Source organism: Heptranchias perlo, chromosome 25, assembly GCF_035084215.1.
Source record: "Heptranchias perlo isolate sHepPer1 chromosome 25, sHepPer1.hap1, whole genome shotgun sequence".
NCBI lineage: Eukaryota > Metazoa > Chordata > Chondrichthyes > Hexanchiformes > Hexanchidae > Heptranchias > Heptranchias perlo.
This window is the reverse complement of record NC_090349.1, coordinates 45,261,409-45,287,324: the sequence shown is the minus strand read 5'-3', so window position 1 is coordinate 45,287,324 and position 25,916 is coordinate 45,261,409. Positions and strand designations below refer to the sequence as shown.

General features: G+C 45.8%; 1 protein-coding gene across 4 annotated transcripts in view; it reads left to right on the top strand.

Annotated features, from left to right (window-relative positions):
• adgrd1 (adhesion G protein-coupled receptor D1) overlaps positions 1 to 25,916 on the top strand; it is a 210,079-nt gene that overhangs the window by 136,371 nt on the left and 47,792 nt on the right. For all 4 annotated transcript variants that reach the window (XM_068006195.1, XM_068006194.1, XM_068006193.1 and 1 more), the window contains 2 exons: positions 591 to 657; positions 15,032 to 15,098. In XM_068006195.1, the coding sequence (XP_067862296.1) occupies positions 591 to 657; positions 15,032 to 15,098 (134 nt within the window). The remainder of the gene's footprint in view (positions 1 to 590; positions 658 to 15,031; positions 15,099 to 25,916) is intronic.

Below are 25,916 nucleotides of genomic sequence, written 5' to 3'. Positions count from 1 at the left end.
GTCTCACTGGACTAACATTGGTCAGATTGTGCAGTGGTAGCAATGATTGGCAGCAAGTTTATAGAAGGGGTTATTGTGATAATAACCAGATAATCTGTTTTTTTAATGATGTTGGTTGAGGGATAAATATTGGCCCAGGATACTGGGGAGAACTCCCCTGCTCTTCTTTGAAATGGTGGCTGTGGGATCTTTTACGTCCACCTGAGAGGGCAGACGGGGCTTCGGTTTAATGTCTCATCCGAAAGACGGCACCTCCGACAGTGCAGCACTCCCTCATCGCTGCACTAGGAGTGTCAGCCTGGATTATGTGCTCAAGTCTCTGGAGTGAGACTTAGATTCCCACGACCTTCTGACTCAGAGGTGAGAGTGCCCCCCCCACAGAGCCACGGCCGATACCTTAATGTATGCTGATGACATCGTCGAGAGGCAGCTAGACATCTCATTAGTTAGGGGAGGGAGATGCTGCTAAAGTCACCTTGGTTTTGAACAAACCTGTGCTGTAGACAAATGAAGAAATCAAACTGTCTGTATTATTGCTTTATTTAACAGCTGATTGTGTTCTGGTAATGACCCGCTGCCCCCTGTTTTAGGCTCGCCATTGGTGATCTGCATTGTATCTGTTACATCGGCTTTTGATAGCTATGGCAGCGTGGATAAGTGAGTATAACTGGAGTCACTCTGTTAGAGCTATCAGCGTCTCACTGGACTCTCACTGATCGAGATAGTACAAAAACCCCCTTAACCAACCCGAAACGCTGTGTTTGACAACCCGTCTCTCACATAGGGATATAGGAACAGAAGGAGGCCATTCAGCCCCTCAAGTCTGTTCCGCTATTCAGTTCAATCATGGCTGATCTGTATCTTAACTCCATTTACTCATCTTGGTTCTGTAACCATTCATACCCTTACCTAACAAAAATCGATCAATCTCAGTTTTGAAATCTTCAATTGACCCCCAGCCTCAACAGGGGGACAGAGTTCCAGATTTCCACTCCCCTTTGTGTGAAGAAGTGCTTCCTGACATCACCGCTGAACGGCCTAGCTCTAATTTTAAGGTTCTGCCCCCTTGTTCTGGACTCCCCCCACCAGAGGAAATAGTTTCTCTCTATCTACCCTACCGAATCCTTTAATCATCTTAAACACCTCAATTAGATCACCCCTTAATCTTCTATATTCACCACTCTCTACGTAACACTCGTTAGAGTTATGATGTTGAGTTGTGACGTCATTTCCCCTGCAGTTCTTCAAGTAAAAGGATTTGAAAAATGCATCATTGTTTCCCCTCCTCCTGTTTTATCCCTCCTCGATATCAACTTTAAATCCATCGACTTTGCAGTTTGCCTCTTTTGGGCTTTTTTTTTGGAAAGACCCCTATCTTTTCTACTGCCAAAGATTCATGGACGTTGCCAAGGATTTTAGTTCTGATTCATCTTTAAAATGTTTGTGAACAGGCTTTGAGTTTCCTCAGGGTCGGTCCTGCTGTTATATAATAAATCGCTCCATTTATTCTCACCTGGTCGAATTAATTAATTGTGACTTAGACCAGGCTGAACTAATCGCCTTTCACTAATTATTGCATTCAGCCGTGTTTGGGTTTTGCTATTTAAGGCCTTCTCTTGGGATATTGCTATGGAGCCTCAGGCTTGGAAGGGAAATATCTTCTCATTCTTTGAAGCAAGTTGAATAATTAAATCAAAAATTCTTGCAGGGTGGAAGATATAAAGAATAGAGTGTCATTACAGGCAGATAATGTGGCAATTATTAATCACTTTTAAAAGGGAACAACCTAGATATCGGGTTATAAAAGTCAGTGAAAGTTATAGAATAACTGTAGGTAAAATTATTAAAATGCTGTAGAGTGTAACTCCAGCCCTTTTCAGAGTGATTGATGGACACATTTTGACCTATCAGCGGGTTTAATAAACGCCCTGGGAACAATGAGGGACATTGTTAAACATACTGGGACCTGTCAGAGGGATTTTTGGACACGCTGAGATCTATCCGAGGGATTAATAAGATTTACTAGAATGGTTCCAGGGATGAGGGACTTCAGTTACGTGGATAGACTGGAGAAGCTGGGGTTGTTCTCCTTAGAGCAGAGAAGGTTGAATTTTTTGAGGGGGTGACTAGGCGTGTGGATGAGGGTAACGCAGTGGATGTGGTATACATGGATTTCAGTAAGGCCTTCGATAAAGTCCCCCACAGGAGACTGGTCAAGAAGGTACGAGCCCATGGAATCCAGGGTGCCTTGGCACTTTGGATACAAAACTGGCTTAGTGGCAGAAGGCAGAGGGTGATGGTCGAAGGTTGTTTTTGTGACTGGAAGCCTGTGGCCAGTGGGGTACCACAGGGATCGGTGCTGGGTCCCTTGCTGTTTGTGGTCTACATTAATGACTTGGATATGAATGTAAAAGGTATGATCAGTAAGTTCGCTGATGATACAAAAATTGGTAGGGTGGTAAATAGCGAGGAGGATAGCCTCAGTCTGCAGGACGATATAGATGGGTTGGTCAGATGGGCGGATCAGTGGCAAATGGAATTTAACCCGGAAAAGTGTGAGGTGATGCACTTTGGAGGGACTAACAAGGCAAGGGAATACACAATGAATGGGAGGACCCTAGGCAAGACAGAGGGTCAGAGGGATCTTGGTGTGCAAGTTCACAGATCCCTGAAGGCAGCGGAACAGGTAGATAAGGTGGTAAAGAAGGCATATGGGATACTTGCCTTTATTAGCCGAGGCATAGAATATAAGAGCAAGGAGGTTATGATGGAGCTGTATAAAACACTGGTTAGGCCACAGCTGGAGTACTGTGTGCAGTTCTGGTCGCCGCACTACAGGAAGGATGTGATCGCTTTGGAGAGGGTGCAGAGGAGATTCACCAGGATGTTACCAGGGCTGGAGCGCTTCAGCTATGAAGAGAGACTGGGAAGATTGGGTTTGTTTTCCTTGGAGCAGAGGAGGCTGAGGGGGGACATGATTGAGGTGTACAAAATTATGAGGGGCACAGATAGGATGGATACTAAGGAGCTTTTTCCCTTCGTTGAGGGTTCTATAACAAGGGGACATAGATTCAAGGTAAAAGGCGGGAGGTTTAGAGGGGATTTGAGAAAGAACTTTTTCACCCAGAGGGTGGTTGGAGTCTGGAACTCACTGCCTGAAAGGGTTGTGGAGGCAGGAACCCTCACAACATTCAAGAAGCATTTGGATGAGCACTTGAAATGCCATAGCATACAAGGCTACGGACCAAATGCTGGAATATGGGATTAGAGTAGACAGGGCTTGATGGCCGGCGCGGACACGATGGGCCGAAGGGCCTCTATCCGTGCTGTATAACTCTATGACTCTAAGGTTGAGAGGAAATTTGATAGAGGTGTTCAAAATCATGAAGGGTTTAGATAGAGTAAATAAGGAGAAACTGTTCCCATTGGCGGAAGGGTCGAGAACCAGAGGACACAGATTTAAGGTGATTGGCAAAAGAACCAAAGGCGACATGAGGAAAAACGTTTTTACGCAGCGAGTGGTGATGATCTGGAATGCACTGCCTGAAAGGGTGGTGGAAGCAGATTCAGTCGTGACTTTCAAAAAGAAATTGGATAAATAATTGAAGGGAAGAAATTTGCAGGGCTACGGGGAAAGAGCAGGGGAATGGGGCTAATTAGATTGTTCTTACAAAGAGCCGGCACGGGCTCGATGGACCGAATGGCCTCCTTCTGTGCTGTAACGATTCTATAAGAATGGAATCCAACAGGTTGGATTGAAGAATGTGAGACTCATGTCCAGTGGATTTTTATTTGCTTGTCTTCCTTGGACATTTTGCATCTGGTTTATCTCTCTCTGAAGATAATTAAACTGAGGTCCCAGGTTTGATCTCTGGCCCAAGTTGGCTGATCTCAACTGGAGTGACCCTGGAGGAGCTACAGGTGAGCTCAACATCCCCGGTGTAAAGAACAGAAGAACATAAGAAATAGGAGCAGGAGTAGGCCATTCGGCCCCTCGAGCCTGCTCCGCCATTCAATCAGATCATGGCTGATCTTCGACCTCAACTCCACTTTCCCGCCCAATCCCCATATCCCTTGATTCCCTTAGTGTCCAAATATCCATCGATCTCAGTCTTGAATGTACTCAACGACTGAGCATCCACAACCCTCTGGGTTCGAGAATTCCAAAGATTCACAACCCTTTGAGTGAAGAAATTCCTCCTCATCTCGGTCTTAAATGGCCGACCCAAGGAGAGGGGATAAATATCAGGTTGGATTTCCTGCACCAAGTCCAGTGACCCCCTTCTAGAAAGTATGTGTGTATGCGGGATGGGGTCAGTTGTGATGTTCCAGACTCCCATAAGATGAACAGATACATGGATGAGGAGAGGAGGGGAGGAAATCGGGAAGGGGGATGAGAGCTAAGTAATAAATTCCATAATTACATAGAATGTACAGCACAGAAAGAGGCCATTCGGCCCAACTGTTCGATGCCGGTGTTTATGCTCCACACGAGCCTCCTCCCGCTTCATCACCCTATCAACACACCCTTCTATCCCTTTCTCCCTCATGTGTTTATCCAGCTTCCCCTTAAATGTATCTCTGCTATTTGCCTCAACTACTCCTTGTGGGAGCGAGTTCCACATTCTCACCACTCTCTGGGTAAAGACGTTTCTCCTGAATTCCCGATTGGATTTATTAGTGACTGTCGTATATTTATGGCCCCTAGTTTTGGTCTCGCCCACAAATGGAAACATCTTCTCCACGTCTACCCTATCGAAACCTTTCACAATCTTAAAGGCCTGTATCAGGTCACCCCTCAGTCTCCTGTTTTCCAGAGAAAAGATTGCTCAGTCTTTCCTGATAGATCACAGGGAGATGAGAGATCCCAGCACAAAAACCACTGAGTTATTGTGCATCTACTTTGCAGCGTATCTCGTTATGGTCTGGTGGCAGTCAAGCCTCTTGACATAATATTTGATAAGTGAGGTTAAATGTATCGATTGGACTCACTCGACGCACTCCACAAGACAAGGACTGTGTAGGAACAGTAATTACCCATTGGCAGCGGGGCTGCAGAGTCATTTCAAGACATAACATAAAAACCCATGAAGAATGATTGGAAGGTTTGGAATTTTGGACAATTTAATATAAGTGGTGCACTGGGAGTTGAGCATCAGATATACAAACAGCTTTGAAGCTTTGATCATTTTACTACGGCTGGTTTGACTGCGTGAAGTGCCATCAAAGTCCCCTTGTGTGAATAAACCTTTTGAACACTAATGAAATCAGAAATAGGAGTGAGACACCAGCTGATCTGAAAGCCCCATCAGGATTGGATCGGAACTGAATTTCTTTGGAAACGCCTGCATTGTGCCCAGTTCTGACCACTTGGCATTTTAGGTGACCTGTCCGCTCACCGACTTGGTGCACAGGGGCAGGAAAGTTAGCTGAGTTGCTGTGATATGTACATTTGTGCCCTTAATGGTCTTGTGGGTTGCATGTTCTGCATGTAGCCTGGTTCCTTAACTAAAGGAAGTATAATTCCCCCCTCAAGGAGTTGGTGGACGAGTTGTGATGATCTGGAATGCGCTGCCTGAAAGGGCGGTGGAAGCAGATTCAATAATAACTTTCAAAAGGAAATTGGTTAAATACTTGAAAATGAAAAACTTGCAGGGCTATGGGAAAAGAGCAGGGGAGTGGGACTAATTGGATAGCTCTTTCAAAGAGCCGGCACAGGCATGATGGGCCGAATTGCCTCCTTCTGTGCTGTAAGATTCTATGACAAATATAGTGATACTCAGCCAGGACACCTTAGGTTCAGTACAGTGCTGAGTAAATTGATCTCAGCTGGGGCAGCAGTGAGTCAATAAAATTAGGCTCAGTATCAGTTTCTCTCCTTCGGGGAAGGAGAGAAACAAGCCAAGATTTCCAATCCTGACCACTCACCAGTGACCCTCATCCTCCTTCCCCGATCTGGGTTCCCGGGCTCCTCAGCCGAGAGCAATTGTTTCTCTACCCTGCCTGAAGGATTGTCACTCTCTTCCCTACTCCCAGGTCCTCATGCTCACTAATGCTTGTAAGATATCGTCACAATATCTCAAATAATCATCAGTTTGGACTCTAGTATCAACGGTCAACTTTCTTTATTTCAGATATTAATAAGCAGGCGGACAAATTGTACGTCTTTGGTGATTGGCAAAAGAACCAAAGACAACATGAGGAAATCTTTTTTACGCAGCGAGTAGTTATGATCTGGAATGCGCTGCCTGAAAGGGCGGTGGAAGCAGATACAATCGTGGCTTTCAAAAAGGAATTGGATAAATACTTGAAGGGAAAAAATTTGCAGGGCTACGGGGAAAGAGCGGGGGCATGGGACTAATTGGATTTCTCTTACAAAGAGCCGGCATGGGCTCGATGGGCTGAATGGCCTCCTTCTGTGCTGTATCGTTCTATGACTCTATGATTCTACAAGCAAACAGCTCATTGAGATAACCCGGCCCTCCAGTTCTTGCCTCTTAGTCCACGTACTTCAAGCTGCTCAACTTCTATACCAAACCTCATCCTTATACATCCTCACATAAACTACTTCCTTCTTGTTTCATCATTCTTGCCTAATTTGGGCAAATGTGCAGATCAGCACAAACCCCTCCACCCCCCCTCCCCCTCCCCAAAGACCTCGGACCACTCGTAAGCTATTTTAGCAAAGCTGGACAGTTTAGGAGAGACGGGACAGAAGCAAAGGTGGTCAAGGCAGTTCGCACGGGTTGATAGTTTTAGAAGCAGATGACCCAGTCAGTGGTTATTCACATCGCAAACTGGTACCAGATAGAGACAATGAGACAGCCTTGCCGAGGCAGGGATAAGGAAGTATGTCAGTCCTGTTACACAGGTGAGGGACGCCCCCTGATTGCGACAGTCAGAATGTATGGTGCTCAGCACTTTTTGCTGCATCTTTAACCCTCACTAACCAACCTTTCCCATAACCCTTCACCCCGTAACCTTTTCCTGAAACCTGGTCTAGCTGACAATGTGAGTGCCTCACCCTGTGAAAACCCTTCTGACTCACTTACTACTTCCTCCTGAGCGGGCGTCTCTGGGCTGGTGCTGGGGCGGGTAAGATGACATGGCGGAGTTGACGAGAACGGGGCAAGAGTTGTGGGTCTTGTTGAGCCGACTGTCGTCTGGCCTCTTCCTCCAAGCCATTCCCATGGATCTCAAAAGCTAAAAAGTTTGTTCAGCTTTATAAACACCTCCATGACGCCTTAAAGAAATAGCAGCTGAGTGTATGACCATCACTATACTTTGCTAATGCACATCAAGCAGAAACTTAACTGGACCAGCCATATAAATACTGTGGCTACGAGAGCAGGTCAGAGGCTGGGTATTCTGCGGCGAGTGACTCACCTCCTGACTCCCCAAAGCCTTTCCACCATCTACAAGGCACAAGTCAGGAGTGTGATGGAATACTCTCCACTTGCCTGGATGAGTGCAGCTCCAACAACACTCAAGAAGCTCGACACCATCCAAGATAAAGCAGCCCGCTTGATTGGCACCCCGTCCACCACCCTAAACATTCACTCCCTTCACCACCGGCGCACTGTGGCTGCAGTGTGTAGCATCCACAGGATGCACTGCAGCAACTCGCCAAGGCTTCTTTGACAGCACCTCCCAAACCCGCGACCTCTACCACCTAGAAGGACAAGGGCAGCAGGCACATGGGAACAACACCACCTGCACGTTCCCCTCCAAGTCACACACCATCCCGACTTGGAAATATATCGCTGTTCCTTCATTGTCTCTGGGTCAAAATCCTGGAACTCCCTTCCTAACAGCACTGTGGGAGAACCTTCACCACACAGACTGCAGCGGTTCAAGAAGGCGGCTCACCACCACCTTCTCCAGGGCAATTAGGGATGGGCAATAAATGCTGGCCTCGCCAGCGACACCCACATCCTGTGAACGAATTTAAAAAAAATCTGTTCTCCCTCCACCGCCCTGCCTTCACCAATCTGATCTTGGCTCTTTGCCTGAAGAACGTGGGTTCCTAAGCCCTGTCAAAGTTTGTGGGTCTGTAGTCCAGCCAAGGTGACCACCTGTGGAGAGGGGAAGAGAGGAACATAGGAACAGGAGAAAGCCATTCAGCCCTTCGAGCCTATCCCGCCATTCATTTAGATCATGGCTGATCTGTATCCCAACTCCATTTAGGATTGGGAGGTAAATTCAAAACTAATCTGGTGAAACATTATTTCAGTGAGTGAGTGGTCGATCTATGGAGCAGACTCCCTGGGGAGGCGGTGGAAGCAGTTAGTATTGATTCATTCAGAAAATAACTTTTCTGGATCCAGTATATGAGTAATTTGAGACAGGACGTGCGGTGAGAGGTAACAGGCTCGGGAGGAACAGGTGACTTTGGACCTCTGGTTCCCAAATCTCTCCCCCACTGGGGGTTTTCCTCACCTCATGTCTGGGTCTGTTGGAGACTCATTGATCGAGATTGATTGCTCTGATTAGTCAACAACTCCATTATCATTGTACCATGTGATTACCAGGATGGGAGAAGGTGGACTAGATGGAACTTGGGCTTTTTTTGTCTAGCAATTCCTATGGGAGGATAGAACTGCCCGAAAAGCCATCTCTTCCCAACAGCTATGAGAATTTGTCCAACTGTACCTTGAAATCACCTTGAAAACAACTCCCTAATCTCTGAATGTTACTCAGCCAAACTGCAGAGCATCTATTGAACCCTGAATGTCAGCTCTGGCTCAGTGGGTAGCTCTCATCTCTGACTCAGAAGGTCGTAGGTTCAAGCCCCACTCCAGAGACTTGAGCACATAATCCAGGCTGACACTCCCAGTGCAGTACTGAGGGAGTGCTGCACTGTCGGAGGTGCCGTTCTTTCAGATGAGATGTTAAACCGAGGCCCTGTCTGCCCTCTCAGGTAATGTGAAAGATCCCATTCGAAGAAGAGCAGTGGAGATTCCCCCCGATATCCTGCTCAACATTTATCCCTCAATCAACATCACTAAAACAGTCATTATCACATTCCTGTTCGTGGGATCTTGCTGTGCTCAAATTGGCTGCCATGTTTCCTACATTACAACAGTGACTACACTTCAAAAAGTACTTCACTGGCTGTATTGTGCTTTGAGGTCGTGAAAGGCGCTATATAAATGCAAGTTTGTTTTTTCTTCAGTGGTCAAAAACTTTCAACAGTTAACAATTCCACAGACCCAGCAGCAGAATGTGCCTTGGGCTATTTGGTCACATGGTTTGCACAGAACCATTTCAATCTCATCGCTAACCGTGACAGAGTTTCATTAAGAAGGTTTTACTGCTCCACTTGTTCCTCTGTGCGTCTGTCTGTCTGGAGCGGAGGCTTATGAAAGCTGAAGTAAATTACCTCCATTGATAACATTTGTCCAAGTGATTTATGAGTGAAATAGACAAGTGTGTGATGAATTGTAGCCTTTGCTAGCTCCTTTCTCACGGTACATTTTACATACCTGCCTTCACTGGCAGCCTGTCATAATCTCAGTATCAGCCTTTTGTTAACCTGAAATAGTTCCTTTTAAAGGCGTGTGGGGCTTGTTTTTTTAAATTAAGGAGCCAACTGATGCCTGTTGATATTAAGTATTACACTTGGACTGAGAGGGTCGCTGCATTACGTTGAATGTACGAGGAACATTAGACGGGAGCTTCCTCTCAGGTTCTCCCGTAACTTTGGTGGAACGATACCGGGACTTAGAGGGTTAAATTATGAAGACAACTAGCGTAAACTTTGCTTGTCTTCCCCTGAGTTTAGGAGATTGAGGAGGGAGGTCTGATCGAGGTGTTTAAAGTGATAATAGGGATTCTATAGGGTGGACACAGAGAAACTATTTTCCTCTGGTGATAGAATCAAGAACAAAGGGGACACGATGTTAAAATTAGAGCCAGGCCGTTCAGGAGAGAAATCTGGAAGCACTTTTTCACACAAAGAGGAGTGGAAACCTGGAACTTGCTCCCCCAGAAAGGCTGCAAGTCAATTGGAGCTTTCAAGTCTGAGATCGATAGATTTTTGTTGGGGGTGGGTGTCGAGGGATATGGAGCAAAGGCGGGGAAATGGAGTGGGTAAATCTCCCACCAAAGGAATTAGTTTCTCTGTGTCTACCCTTAATATATTTATTAAAACTTTTGCTATTTCTTGATATTCCTTGCAAGTTTTTATTCATATTCCCTTTTTGCACTTCATCAGTTTCTTTGTCTCACCTTGTTGCTTTCTATAGCTCTCCCAGTCTGCTGAATTTCCACTTTTCTTTGGATTTGTGTAAAAAGAAAGAAATAAAGGAGTTGCATTTATATGCTGCCTCTTGGGTGTTAATGTTTGCTCTTAGCGAGATCTCTGCGCTCCTCCAATTCTGGCCTCTTGCGCATCCCCGATTTTCATCACTCCACCATTGGCGGCCGTGCCTTCAGCTGCCTAGACCCTAAGCTCTGGAATTCCCTCCCTAAACCTCTCCCCCTCTCTCTCCTCCTTAAAGACGCTCCTTAAATCCTGCCTCTTTGACCGAGCTTTTGGTCACCTGTCCTAATATCTGCTTATGTGGCTCGGTGTCAAATTTTGTTTGATAATCGCTCCTGTGAAGCGCCTTGGGACATTTTACTATGTTAAAGGCTCTATATAAATGCAAGTTGTTGAATTAATATATTCTCAAATTGCATTCTTGGCCTGTGACAGTGTATCATAGTCCAAACCAAAGCTGCTTCAGGTAAAGCTAAGTAAGTTATCTAAACTACATCTGTATGTTATCTCATTTGTTCACCATGGTTACTTCACTACACAAGAGGAGCCTTTGCCATTTAGGGGGATGATGTGGAGATGCCGGTGATGGACTGGGGTTGACAATTGTAAACAATTTTACAACACCAAGTTATAGTCCAGCAATTTTATTTTAAATTCACAAGCTTTCGGAGGCTTCCTCCTTCGTCAGGTGAACTAGCTTTGTATCATACCAAATATTTCTTTGAATACTTCCCACTGTTTCTTTGAATACTTCCCACTGTTTCTTTGAATACTTCCCACTGTTTCTTTGAATACTTCCCACTGTTTCTTTGAATACTTCCCACTGCTTCTTTGAATACTTGCCAAGGGGTCAGATTCTCATATATCAGCTTGGAGGCAGTCAGTTTATGTGGGAAACACTTGAAGGGGAAATATTTGCAGAGCTACGGGGAAAGAGGAGGGGAGTGGGACTAAATGGATAGCTCTTTGAAAGAGCCGGTACAGGCACAATGGGCTGAATGGCCTCCTCTGTGCTGTATCATTGTCTGATTCTGTGCAGCAAGAAACAGCGACCATGTGGCCAGTGCAGTTTTGCTGCAATACAAATAGGAAAAAGTTTTATCGCTAAGCACAGTTTATATAACTGTCTTCTTGCTTATGCAGACCGTGCAGCCTTGCAATCTATTAAATCAGTTTTTCTTACTGTGCGACAGGTGAATAACAAGAGTGTATGTAATTCTGAATGAGATATTACAGCTCAACCTTATTGCCACAGGGCAATCCAGAGATTGAGATCTGTGTGTATGATGTCAATAAATATTTCTCACTTGTGGGATACATTTTTAATGTTTTTTTTCCATTATTAAAAAGCCACGGTGAAGTGTCTGGAATTGTCTGTTTCCCCATTTTCCTTCATCTTTTGATTTCTTCAGTTTTCCAGTGTACACACTGAGAATTCTAGATTCTCCAATTCTTCACCAGCGTTTTCTGTTTGTTCGTTGCTGCCCAGTTCGTGTAAGTAAAACAGAAAAGACTTGCGTCGAGTCCCAGGAGGCTGAATAGTTAGGCTGCCATTTGTAAGGAATACGTTGCTAATTACATCTGAGGTTTTTGCTTAAGCCTCAATTAACTGTAATGAACACTTCCAAGAAACATTCCCTTGTTGCATCTTGATCAGTGGGAATGAGACGCATTAAAGAATGGTAGCTCATTCTCACTTGCCCTGGTCAGTGAAACTTTGGTCTCCTCCGAAAACTCTATGGAAATCAAACATTCACAGGGTCATATATTGGAACAGGAGTAGGCCTGGTGTGTTATGGGTGGTGTGTTACTCAACTCCATTTACCTGCCTTAGCTCTCCATATTATAAAATGGTCTCCATATTATAAAAAAGATATAGAGGCACTGGAGAAGGTGCAAAAAAGATTTACTAGGATGAAAGCAGAACTGAGAGGTTATACCTATCAGGAAAGGTTGAACAGGCTGGGGCTCTTTCCTCTAGAAAACAGAAGGCTGAGGGGTGACCTGATAGGTTCTGTTTTTGATATATATTAATGACCTGGACATGGGTGTACAGGGCATAATTTCAAACTTTGCAGATGACATGAAACTCAGAAATGTAGTAAACAGTGAGGAGGATAGTAACAGACTTCAGGAGGACAGAGACAGACTGGTGAAATGGGCAGACATATGGCAGGTGAAATTTAACGCAGAGAAGTATGAAGTGATGCATTTTGGTAGGAAGAATGAGGAGAGGCAATATAAACTAAATGGTACAGTTTTAAAGTGGGTGCAGGAACAGAGAGACCTGGGGGTTCACATATACAAATCTTTGAAGGTTGTTGATAAGGCAAGTTGAGAAGGCTGTTAAAAAAGCAGACGGGATCCTTGGTTTTATAAAAAGAGGCATAGAGTACTAGTTACGCTAAATCTTTATAAATCACTGGTTAGGCTTCAGCTGGAGTATTGTGTCCAATTCTGGGCACTGCACTTTAGGAAGGATGTCAAGGCCTTGGAGAGGGTGCAGAGGAGATTTACTAGAATGGTACCAGGGATGAGGGACGTCAGTTATGTGGAGAGACTGGAGAAGCTGGGGTTGTTCTCCTTAGAGCAGAGAAGGTTAATGGGAGATTTGATCGAGGTGTTCAAAATTTTGAGGCATTTTGATAGAGTAAATAAGGAGAAACTGTTTCCAGTGGCAGGAGGGTCGGTAACCAGAGGCCACAGATTTAAGGTAATTGGCAAAAGAACCAGAGGAGGGAGATGAGGAGACATTTTTTTACGCAGCGAGTTGTTCTGATCTGGAATGCGCTGCCTGAAAGGGCGGTGGGAGCAGATTCAATAATAACTTTCAAAAGGGAATTGGATAAATACTTGAAAAGGAAAAATCTACAGGGCTCTGGGGAAAGAGCAGAGGAGTGGGTCTAATTGGATAGCTCTTTCGGGCCGAATGGCCTGTTTCTGTGCTGTACATTCCATATAAGTCATGTGCGGCCCGACATATCTGCAGCAGTGCTCTGTGTTTCAGAGAAAATAACAAGTCGCAACACATGCTACCGGTTTTTGTGGAACTTGAGGGGAGGGAAGAGAGGGGAGGGCCAGAGAGGAGGGGTGGTGGAGGAGGAGAGAGGGGGAGAGGGAGTGTGAGGGAAGGAAAGAGGAGGAAGGGAAGGGAGGAGGAAGAGGGAAGGGGAGGGAGGCGGAGGGGAGATGCAGAGGGGGAGGGTGGGAGGGAAGGAGGAGAGAGGAGGAGGGAGGTGGAGGAGAAGCGAGGGGGGAAGTGGAGGGAGAGGGTTAGGGAGGGGGGAAGGGGAGGGAGAGGGTTAGGGAGGGGGGAAGGGGAGGGAGAGGGTTAGGGAGGGGGGAAGGGGAGGGAGAGGGTTAGGGAGGGGGGAAGGGGAGGGAGAGGGTTAGGGAGGGGGGAAGGGGAGGGAGAGGGTTAGGGAGGGGGGAAGGGGAGGGAGAGGGTTAGGGAGGGGGGAAGGGGAGGGAGAGGGTTAGGGAGGGGGGAAGGGGAGGGAGAGGGTTAGGGAGGGGGGAAGGGGAGGGAGAGGGTTAGGGAGGGGGGAAGGGGAGGGAGAGGGTTAGGGAGGGGGGAAGGGGAGGGAGAGAGGGAGAGGTGGGGTGGGAGGGTGAGTGGCTCCCACCAAGAATTAGATGGAGAGTTTTCAGTGTGTGTTGTGATGTCAGTACCTGCTTTGATTTCCCTGGTGCTCTATTGGCTGCATTACTCGATCGGCACGGTGATTACCCACAGGCTCTCCATTCTATACTGGGATTTTCATGTCATAATTATCCTACCAATGGGTGAACGTTTAGTGCAAAAATTCTCAGCAGAAACCAGGCAAAGCTGTTTTCCGGGCTCTGCAATCAATGTGCCAGCAAGGAATTATTCCCAGGGTCACATTGATGGTTCTTTACAGCTGAGATATAAAAAAATAACACTGATTGTGAGTGATTGAGGGGTGAGCCTGTAACAGCAACTGGTGGATAGGAAAGCATCGATTGTTCACATCAGATTCCTACCATCCAAATAGTCGAGGAATCAGAAAGCTGCTTTGTTTACTTAATTGTTTCTTTAATCACACAAAAGAAAGAAAGGAGTTGCATTTATATAGCGTCTTTCATGACCGCAGGATGTCCCAAACTGCTTTACAGCCAATTAAGTACTTTTGAAGCGTAGTCATTGTTGTAATGCAGCCAATTTGCACACAGCAAGATCCCACAAACAGCAATGAGATAAGTGACCAGATAATCTGTTTTTTTTTAGTGATGTTGGTTGAAGGATAAACATTGGCCCAGGACACCAGGGAGAACTCTCCTGCTCCTCTTCAAATAGTGCCATGGGATCTTTTACGTCCACCTAAGAGGATGGATAGGGCCTCGGTTTAAGGTCTTATACGAAAGACGGCACCTCCGACAGTGCAGCTGTCCCTCAGTACTGCACTGGGAGTGTCAGCTTGGATTATATGCTGTGAGTTTCACGGAGTGGGGCTCGAACCTACAACCTTCTGAATCGGAGCCAAGAGTGCTACCCACTGAACCACGGCTGACACTGTGAAATGTAAACGTAAATCAGGAGAGATGTATAACTGAGCTGAATCGATATCTCCCATTCTATACTATCACCCAAAGTCAGAATTGCCTCCAAACAGTACGAATCCTGTTAATGAACTGGTCGCTAACAGTTGTTTGGAACTCGCCCAGACTGTGGTTGCTTGGTGTAATTTTTATTCTTCTGTGAACACAACTTGATTCTGTGGTTCATTTTTTCTGTTTCTTCTGCAGTTGTTGGTTGTCTATTGAAAGAGGAGCTATCTGGGCATTCGTAGCCCCCGCATTGTTTGTCATTGTGGTAAGTGAATCTCATTAATCATATTGATCATATGCCAAATTACACATGGTTCATTGTGCACAGTGCGCATTTATTTGTTCTATGTGTGTATATATATTATATATGTTGCAACAGTTTTGATAGAGAATCTGAGGGGAAGAAACAAACCTTATTAGGATCACATTGAAGTTTTCTCACTGTGCTTTCATCGCCTGAGAGTGGAGAGAACATCCACTGATGCTTCGACTATGACTTTGAACTCTTTTCCAGCTCCATAAACAATCTCCTTTTTGAAATTAACTAGCTCCTGATTTCTTTATGGAAACTCAGCGATCACGAATAATCCAGCAATTAAGATAATTGGCCGAGGAACCAGAGGGGAGAGGAGGAGAATTTATTTTTAACGCGGCGAGTTGTTCTGATCTGGAACGCGCTGCCTGAGCAGATTCAATAAAAAACTTTCAAAAGGGAATTGGGTAAATACTTGAAATGCAAAATTTGCAGGGCTCTAGGGAAAGGGCAGGGGTCATGGGACTAATTGGATAGCTCGTTCAAAGAGCCGGCAGAGGCACGGTGGGCCGAATGGCCTCCTTCTGTGCTGTAAGATTCCGTGATTCCTGAAGCTTTGCTGGCCTGAGAGTGGAGAGAACATCCACTGATGTTTCAACCGTGACTTTGAACTCTTTCCAGCTCTATAAACAATCTCCTTTTTGCAATTAATTAGCTCCTGATTTCTTTATGCAAACGCAGCGATCTAGAATGTTTAGCACAAGAGGAGGTGATTTGGCCACTTTTGCCTGCATTGAATTTAGGCCCCTCTCAGGAACTGAGTTGGCACAATCCCATTTTCTCCCCCCCCAAAAAACTTTTTATATTCTTCTTTTAGTAATTATCCAGTACCTTTTCTCAATACTGTAATTGATTCAGCATCGACTACCACGTATCATAATATCATAGCAGGTGCAGCACAGAAGGAGGCCATTCGGCCCATCATGCCTGTGCCGGCTCTTTGAAAGAGTTATCCAATTAGTCCCACTCCCCCTGCTCTTTCCCCATAGTCCTAGAATTTTCTTCCCTTCAAGTATTTATTCAATTCCCTTTTGAAAGTTACTATTGAATCTGCTTCCACCGCCCTTTCAGGCAGCGCATTCCAGATCATGTGGAAAAAAATGTTTCCTCATGTCGTTTCTGGCTTTTTTACCAAGCACCTTAAATCTGTGTCCTCTGGTTACCGACCCTTCTGCCACTGGAAATGGTTTCTCCCGATTTACTCTATCAAAACCCTTCATGATTTTGAACACCTCGATCAAATCTCCCCTTAACCTTCTCTGTTCTAAGGAGAACAACCCCAGCTTCTCCAGTCTCTCCACATCACTGAAGTCCCTCATCCCTGGCACCATTCTAGGAAATCTCTTCTGCACCCTCTCTAATCCTATCCAAAGTGCAGAGCTCAGAATTGAACACAATACTCCAGCTGTGGTCTTACCAGTATTTTATGGCAAAACGATTTATGTTCCAATAACTCTTTGCCTAAAAGTTTCTTCTAATTTCGTCTGTGACGTCACCGAGGTCTGACTGGAATCTCATGGCTCTCCCCAAGGGCTCGTGGGTAAATGCATCACGTGATCTGGTGCTAAGCTGTACAGCTTCGACACTTAGTTCGTCAATCTCAGTCTGGACGGTGCTGGGGACATGATTGGCCTCAAAATCCCTGGGGAGAAATCAGATGGTCATAAGAACTATGAACAATGACGGACAGGAAAAAACCCTCTGGTCCATCTAGCCTGTCCCACATAATCATCATACCCGGTGTATCACAATATATACACTCCCCGCCCCAGGCAAAACCATGTTTTGCTTGGGGCGGGGAGTGGGAGAGGCGAAGAAAACAGATAACAAAAACCCAGGCCGATTTGGAGGAAAGGATATCGGGGAAATTCCTCTCCGACCTCCACCTTACGACGATCGAAACTAGTCCAGGAGATCACTCTGGCCCTGATAATTCTATACACTACCTACCCTTTTATACGAGGTGATCTCCGTCCCAGCCAGAAACCGGTCCAGCTCTCCAGCTCTCACTTGAAGGAATTCAGCGACTCGGCGTTCACCGCACGACCGGGCAGCCTGTTCCAGAGGTTCGCTATTCTCCCGGAAAAGAACCACCTCCCGACATCTAACCTCGATCTGACCTCGTACCACTTAAAATTGTGACCCTGGTCCTCCCGAACCTATTTAATTAGAATAAACTGTGAACTGGAACACAATCAATTCCCTTCATCATCTAACTAACCTCGATCAGATCACCCCTAAGTCTACACTTCTCTAGAGTGGAGAGTCCCAGCTCTTTTATCCATCTCGATAACTAAGATGCTTCAAACTGGGAATTAATCTGACGGCCCTCCTCTGCATCTTTCCAAAAGCCTCAATATCACCCACCATCATCACCATCTGTTTATTCAAGAAAGGACAAACTGTTTTAGCCAAGGTAGAAGTGTGACCCAAAGTCCTTCAGAACCCCGGAGATCTCTGGGCAGCTGTCACTAAGGTCCTGGCACCAGGGATAGGGCTTGTTTAATGATCTCACAGTCTCATTTAATGTGTATATATAAATTCAGAGTGCAGTCAATTGAGGTATCTTTGTGTTGTAGTTTCTCCCAGAACATGGTTTAATATATTTTACAGTATTCATTCAGCAGAATGTCTTTCCATTTCTGTTCAGTACAATCGACTCCTTCACATTCAAAGTTGTTTGATTGAAATTATAATTTTTAGCTTTAAATTCTCACTTTGCTGTTATTTATGTTGCTTAATTCACATTTTTAAAAGGCAAAAAATGACTGAATTATCAAGAACAGACGATTTGTAAATAAAAATGAGGAAGGCCCCAACGTTACTCATTCATTTCTGCTTTGGGGGGTTTGAAGAGTGTCAGAGTGACTTGCTATTTTCTATTAAAATTGATGGATAGAGAATCCCCGGCCAGGACCCACGGGGCAGCAATTTTTACCCTCAGTTACTTTGTTTTTTTTTGGAAGGTTTACCTAATTTTAAGTTGCCTCATTTTGGATTGTGTTAGTTAGAGCCCATGACAGAAGTATGGTAATATAGTGGTTATGTTACTAGTAATTCAGAATCCTGGATTAATAATCCAGAGATCATGAGTTCAAATCCCACCATGGGCATTTTGAGAATTTCAATTCAGTTTAAAAATAAATCTGGAAATAAAAAGCTGGTCTCAGTAAAAGTGGCCGTGAAACTGTCGGATTGTCGTAAAGACTCAACTGGTTCACTAATGTCCTTTAGGGAAGGAAACCTGCCGTCCTTACCCTGGTCTGGGCCTATATGTGACTCCAGTCCCTCACCAACATGGTTGATTGTTAACTGCCCTCTGAAACAGCCTAGCGAGCCCCTCAGTTGTATCAAACTGCTACCAGCGGTTCAAGAAGGCCCACCACCACCTTCTCAGGGCGACTAGGGATGGGCAATAAATGCCGGCCTTGCCAGTGATACCCACATCACGAAAATGAACAAAAACAATGAAAGTGTGCATGGTACACTGAAGGGAAAGCAGTATTGTAGCCATTGTGTACCTGCGTCTAGAGTGTCTCTTTTACACATGTAAGCTCTGGTGTTACTGTAGGACAGGTATGAGTACAACTGATAATACCTGTAGGCAGCTGGTGGACTAGAAGCTTAAAGACGGTAGGTTATCGTCCAGCTACAGGCCAAAGCCGTGGCAATTAATGAACAGGTTACCTGATCAGCATTCAACATCTAACAGATTTCAGTACGAATGCAACATACTGGGATAGAGCCAACACAGACACTGGCGCTCTGTCAGTGTTCTATCGGTGGTTCTGGGCTGTAGATCCTCAGAAGCCACAATCCCACCACCTTCATACTGTTCTCCCATTCCCTGTCTACTGCTGGAAAGAAAGAATGACTTGCATTTATATAGCGCCTTACATGACCTTTTTTTTTATTCGTTCACGGGATGTGGGCGTCGCTGGCGAGGCCAGCATTTATTGCCCATCCCTAATGTCCCAAAGTACTTTACAGCCAATGAAGTACTTTTTTTGCAGTATCATCACTGTTCTAATGTAGGAAACGCAGCAGCCAATTTGCGCACAGTAAGGTCCCACAATCAGCAATGTGATAATGTCCAGATAATCTGTTTTATAGTGATGTTGGTTGAAGGATACATATTGGCCCAGGACACCGGGGAGAACTCCCCTGCCTTTCTTTGAAATAATGCCATGGGATCTTTTCCATCCCCCTGAGAGTACAGACGGTGCCTCGCTTTAATGTCTCATCTGCAAGATGGAACCTCCAACAGTGCAGCACTCCCTCAGTACTGTACTGGGAGTATCAGCCTGGATTATGGGGCTCAAGTCGCTGGAGTGGGACTCGAACCCACGACCTTCTGACTCAGAGACTAGACTGCCACCCGCTGAGCCACGGCTGTCACAAAGCACGTGACCAAAGTGAGCAGCTGACTCCCATGAGATGTAACTTTATGAACTGCCTCCAATAGTGCTCGTGGTATTTAAGCACGTGTGGAGAGTTATCTGATGCACCAATGTGTCTTATTTCAGTCAGATTTATCTCCTATTTAATCATTGGGATGAATGGTGTCAGCCTCGGCTCAGTTGGCAGCCCTCTCGCCTCTGAATCAAAAGTTTGTGAGGAAGTGGGAGAACCAAGGGCAGCAGAGGCAGGTGGAGGACTCCTGAACCTGTCACTGCGACAGTTTCCCTGTCTTTTATCCTCTTCCCCCCTTCTCCATCCCATTCCCTGTTCCCCACTCTCCTCAACCCCCTCCTCATCTTTTCCCTGTGCCCTCCCCTGCCCTTGCCCCCTTCTTTCTCTTCCACCACCCCCCCCCTCCCCCTCCCCTCTCCCTGTCTATATCCCCCCACCTCTTTCTCCCTGCCCCCTCTCTTCCCCTTTAGTCTCCCTCTCTACTCCCCATCCCTCTGCTCATCCCCCTCCCCCTATCCTCCTCTCCTTTTTTCTCCTCTATTATCAGGGTGACCAAGGCTGGGAGCTGAATATCCAGGGGTATTCGATATTTAGGAAGGACAGGCAAAAAGGGAAAGGAGGTGGGTGGCGTTGTTAGTAAAGGATGAAATCAGGGCAATAGTGAGAAAGGATATTGGCTCAGAAAATCAAGATGTAGAATCAGTCTGGGTGGAGTTAAGAAGCACCAAGGGGCAGAAAACACTGGTGGGAGTTGTCTATTGGCCTCCAAACAGTAGTGGTAATGTAGGGGATGGGATCAAACAGGAAATTAGAGATGCATGTAACAAGGGTACTACAGTAATCATGGGTGACTTTAATCTACATATGGACTGGCCAAACCAAATTAGCAATGATACTGTGGAGGATGAATTCCTGGAGTGTGTACGAGATGGTTTTTTAGACCAGTACGTTGAGGAGCCAACTAAGGGAACAGGCTATCCTAGATTGGGTATTGTGCAATGAGAAGGATTTAATTAATAATCTTGTTGTGCGGGGTCCTTTAGGGAAGAGTGACCATAACATGATAGAATTCTTCATTAAGATGGAAAGTGAAGTAGTCCAATCCAAAACTAGGGTTCTAAATCTAAACAAAGCAATCTATGAAGGTATGAGGAGTGAGTTGGCTATGATAGATTGGGAAGCTTCATTAAAAGGCATGACGGTGGATAGGCAATGGCTCACATTTAAGGAACGAATGCATGAATTGCAACAATTATACATTCATTTCTGGCGCAAAAACTCAAAAGGAAAAGCGGCCCAACCATGGCTAACAAAAGAAATTGAGGATCGTATTAGATCCAAAGAGGAGACATATAAAGTTGCCAGAAAAAGCAGCAAGCCTGAAGATTGGGAGCAGTTTAAAATTCAGCAAAAAAGGACCAAGAGATTGATTTAGAGGGGAAAAATAGAGTATGAAAGTAAACTTGCAAGGAACATAAAAGTGGACTGTAAAAGCTTCTACAAGTATGTAAAAAGAAAAAGATTAGTGAAGACAAATGTAGGTCCCTTACAGTCAGAAACGGGAGAATTTATAATGGGGAACAAGGAAATGGCAGAGCAATTAAACAAATACTTTGGTTCTGTCTTCACGGAAGAGGACACAAATAACTTCCCAGAAATGCTAGGGAACCAAGGGACAAGTGAGAAGCAGGAATTGAAGGAAATTAGTATTAGTAAGAAAATAGTGCTGGAGAAATTAATAGGACTGAAAACCGATAAATCCCCAGGACCTGATAATCTGCATCCCAGAGTACTAAAAGAGGTAGCCATGGAAATAGTGGATGCATTAGTTGTCATCTTCCAAAATTCTATAGATTATGGAACAGTTCCTGCAGATTGGAGGGTGGCAAATGTAACCCCACTATTTAAAAAAGGAGGGCGAGAAAACAGGGAACTACAGACTGGTTAGCCTAACATTAGTAGTAGGGAAAATGCTAGAGTCTATTATAAAGGATGTGATAACAGGACACTTAGAAAATATCAACGGGATTAGACAAAGTCAACATGGATTTATGAAAGGGAAATCATGTTTGACAAACCTACTGGAGTTTTTTTGAGGATGTAACTGGTAGAATAGATAAGGGAGAACCAGTGGATGTGGTGTATTTGGATTTTCAGAAGGCCTTTGATAAAGTCCCACATAAGAGGTTAGTGTGCAAAATTAAAGCACATGGGATTGGGGGTAATATACTGGCATGGATTGAAAATTGGTTAACAGACAGGAAACAGAGAGTAGGAATAAATGGGTCTTTTTTGGGGTGGCAGGCAGTGACTAGTGGGGTACCGCAGGGATCAGTGCTTGGGCCCCAGCTATTCACAATATATATCAATGATTTGGATGAGGGAACCAAATGTAATATTTCCAAGTTTGCTGACAACACAAATCTAGGTGGAATCGTGAGTTGTGAGGAGGATGCAAAGAGGCTTCAAGGCGATTTAGACAAGTTGAGTGAGTGGGCAAATACATGGCAGATGCAGTTTAATGTGGATAAATGTGAAGTTATCCACTTTGGAAGGAAAAACAGAAAGGCAGGGTATTATTTAAATGGTGATAGATTGAGGAATGTTGATGTACAAAGGGAGCTGGGTGTCCTTGTACACCAGTCACTGAAAGCAAACATGCAGGTGCAGCAAGCAGTTAGGAAGGCGAATGGTATGTTGGCCTTCATTGCAAGAGGATTTGAGTACAGGAGCAGGGATGTCTTACTGCAGTTATACAGGGCCTTGGTGAGACCATACCTGGAGTATTGTGTGCAGTCTCCTTACCTAAGAAAGGATATACTTGCCATAGAGGGAGTGCAACGAAGGTTTACCAGACTGATTCCTGGGATGGCAGGACTGTCGTATGAGGAGAGATTGGGTCGACTCGGCCTGTATTCACTCGAGTTTAGAAGAATGAGAGGGGATCTCATTGAAACGTATAAAACTCTGACAGGGCTAGACAGACTGGATGCAGGGAGGATGTTTCCCCTGGCTGGGGGGTCCAGACAAGGGGTCACAGTCTCAGGATACAGGGTAGGATATTTAGGACTGAGATGAGGAGAAATTTCTTCACTCAGAGGGTGGTGAACCTGTGGAATTCTCTACCACAGAAGGCTGAGGAGGCCAAGTCACTGAATATATTTAAGAAGGAGCTGGATAGATTTCTAGACACAAAAGGCATCAAGGGGTATGGGGAGAGAGCGGGAATATGGTATTGAGATAGAGGATCGGCCATGATCATATTGGATGGCGGAGCAGGCTCGAAGGGCCGAATGGCCTACTCCTGCTCCTGTTTTCTATGTTTCTATATTTCTCTTGACAATTTTGTAACTGGGAATATTTAGCTCTGAACCCAAGTGTAAGTTGAGACCACAACATTGACCCTTCATTCTAATTAGTGCCTCTCCTTCTCTGATTTCACTTTTAATGCCTTACACATTCACATAGAAACACTGCAATTTTGGCAAGTTCATATCCCTTGGTCCCCTTTACCCCTCAGCTTTTGTTTTCCTTGTCCTTCATCTCTTCTCCTCTCTGTGGCTTGTAGCTAAAATCCTCACTATGAAGCATTTGTGACAGAAACACTCTCTCTGCTTCCAATCCTTTCTAAGCTGCCAGTTTTAAAATGTGTTTGTACCCACAATATCAGTGAGTCATGGGAATAGAAGTACAGGCTGGCACCAGGACAGGCTCTGCAAACACACTCCTGACCAAAGGCTCGGTTCGAGGGATTTGGTGAAGTTTAGGAGAATAGAGTCAGAAAGAAGGACTTGCATTTATATAGCACCTTTCATGAACTCAGGGCATCCCAAACCACTTTACAACCAATGAAGTAATTTTTCAAGTGTAGTCTCTGTTGTAATGTAGGAAACACAGCAGCCAATTTGCGCACAGCAAGATCCCACAAACAGCATGTAATGATGTTTTTTTTTAGTGATGTTAAGGGCCCAAGACACCGGGGAGAACTCCCCTGCTCTTCTTCGAAATTGTAAACAATTTTACAACACCAAGTTATAGTCCAACAAATTTATTTTAAATTCCACAAGCTTTCGGAGGCTTCCTCCTTCCTCAGGTGAACGGTATGGAAATGACATTTTCGAATCCTTCGCATTTGAAAATCACAGAACAATGCCTGGTGATTACTGCCCGTTGCCAAGGCAATCACAGTGAGCAGACAGAAAGGTGTCACCTAAAAAGGCCGCCGAATATACAAACCCCAAAAAAAAAGAGAGAGAGAGAGAAGGAAGACAGTCAATGACCCGTTATATTAAAAACAGATAACATTTGTTCGCTGCTGGGGTTACGTGTAGTGTGACATGAACCCAAGATCCCGGTTGAGGCCGTCCTCATGGGTGCGGAACTTGGCTATCAATTTCTGCTTGACGATTTTGCGTTATCGTGTGTCTCGAAGGCCGCCTTGGAGTACGCTTACCCGAAGGTCGGTGGCTGAATGTCCATGTCCATGGCTACCATCTTCTTCGAAATGGCAACTTGGGATTTTTTACATTCACCTGGGAGGGCAGACAGGGACCTGGGTTTAACGTCTCATCCGAAAGACGGCACCTCCGACAGTGCAGCACTCCCTCAGTATTGGCGCTGGGAGTGTCAGCCGAGATTTTGTGCTCAAGTCCCTGGAGTGGGGCTCGAACCCACGACCTTCTGACTCAACAACGAGAGTGCTGCTCACTGAGCCACGGCTGACAAATGATCGCGTTCATAGGTGGTACCTGGTTACGGTATTCCCAAATTAATTGGGGAAATCCATATGCAAAACTAATGAGTGCTGTGTAAAAAATATTTATATATATATGTGCTTGTGTGTGTTTATAGGTGGGTTGGCTGTCTAGAGCAGTATTTACTTTTGCCAAAGGCTGTGATTTTTTTGGTATAAATTAGTAATGTTTTCCGAAGGGCAAAGTCAGGGACAAGTTGACAGTTTCATTCACAAATGCAAATTGCCAAATGTTCGAAACAGAAAGTCATTTCAGGCAATGACTGAGGGAAGTACATCAGAATGATATGACATTAGAAGTGTGGAGATGGTTATCAAATAAGGGTCTTTATTTTCATTTAAACTGCCTCAGTTCTGGGGGGGAGAAAGCGAATTATTCTCGTCAGAATAAATTCTGCTTTTACTGGTGGCAGACCCTCAAGTGGTGATTTTAACCGTGTCAGTCTGGTGGAAACTGGCCGGTGGGGGGAGAGGGGGGCAGTTAAAACAGCCCCTGGCCGATCCCGCTGCCTTCCCTAAAGTTCCGATCTTAACCCGCTCCGAACAGGCGAGTGGGACAGCCGCCCGAAGCCAGCGGGGTCCTTTAAGTATGCAGACTGGACATCGATGATGTCGTCGGGGACTGACTGCAATTTTAACCTGAGGCCTGGGGTGGGGGGATCGGGGGGGGGGGAAGTGGGCAGGGGATGGGGGACGGGGAGGGGGAGGGGGCAGGGAATGGGGGGAGGAGGAGTGATGGGGGTGGGTGCGGAGGGTGGGAGGGGGAAGGGGCGGGAGTGATGGGGCGGGGGGGAAGGGGGCTGGGGGGGGGAAGGGGGCTGGAGGGGGGGGTGATGGGGGGGTGGAGGCGGGGGAGGGGAAGCCGATGTCGCTTCCCCGCGGCCAATCTGTGGGGATGAGGAGCAATGGCCATGGTTTGGGGCCGGGGGACGGGAGAGGCCCAGAAATGTAGGTGGTTTTATTTTTTTTTTATTGGTTTTGCTTATGGGGCGGCAGGAGTGCTCACCTGGGGCCTCACCAGGAATCCTTGGGGCGGCCTCCCCTTCCCCGGGATTCCCTCCCCCTTCCCACTTCCCTGAGTGCCGGGGACCGGTTCCCACGGATACCCTGGCAGCGGTCTCTTGCTGCCCGACCTCCCGCTCCCACCCTCCGGCCAGGTGCCTCATCCCGGCCGGGAGACGGACAGGGCCTGTGCAGGTGTGGCTCGTCCACCTTGGCCCCCGCCCTCCGAGTTAAAATCGGGGGCTTCAATGACCGTGTGGAGTCCTGCTACTCCCAGTGACACTGCAAGAGCTGCGAGACGATTAAAGAGTAAGAACTTGGATTTCTACAGCACCTTTCACGACCCCAGGACATCAAAGCACTTTACAACCAATGAGGTATTTTTGAAGTCCAGTCACTGTTGTGATGTAGGAAATGTGGCAATCAATTTATACACAGCAAGATCCCACAAACAGCAATGTGATGAGTGACCAGATAATCTGTTTTAGTGATATTGGTTGAGGGATAAACATTGGCCCAGGACACCGGGGAGAACTCCCCTGCTCTTCTTCAAATAGTGTCATTGGATCTTTTATGTCCACCTGAGCAGGCAGACGGGGCCT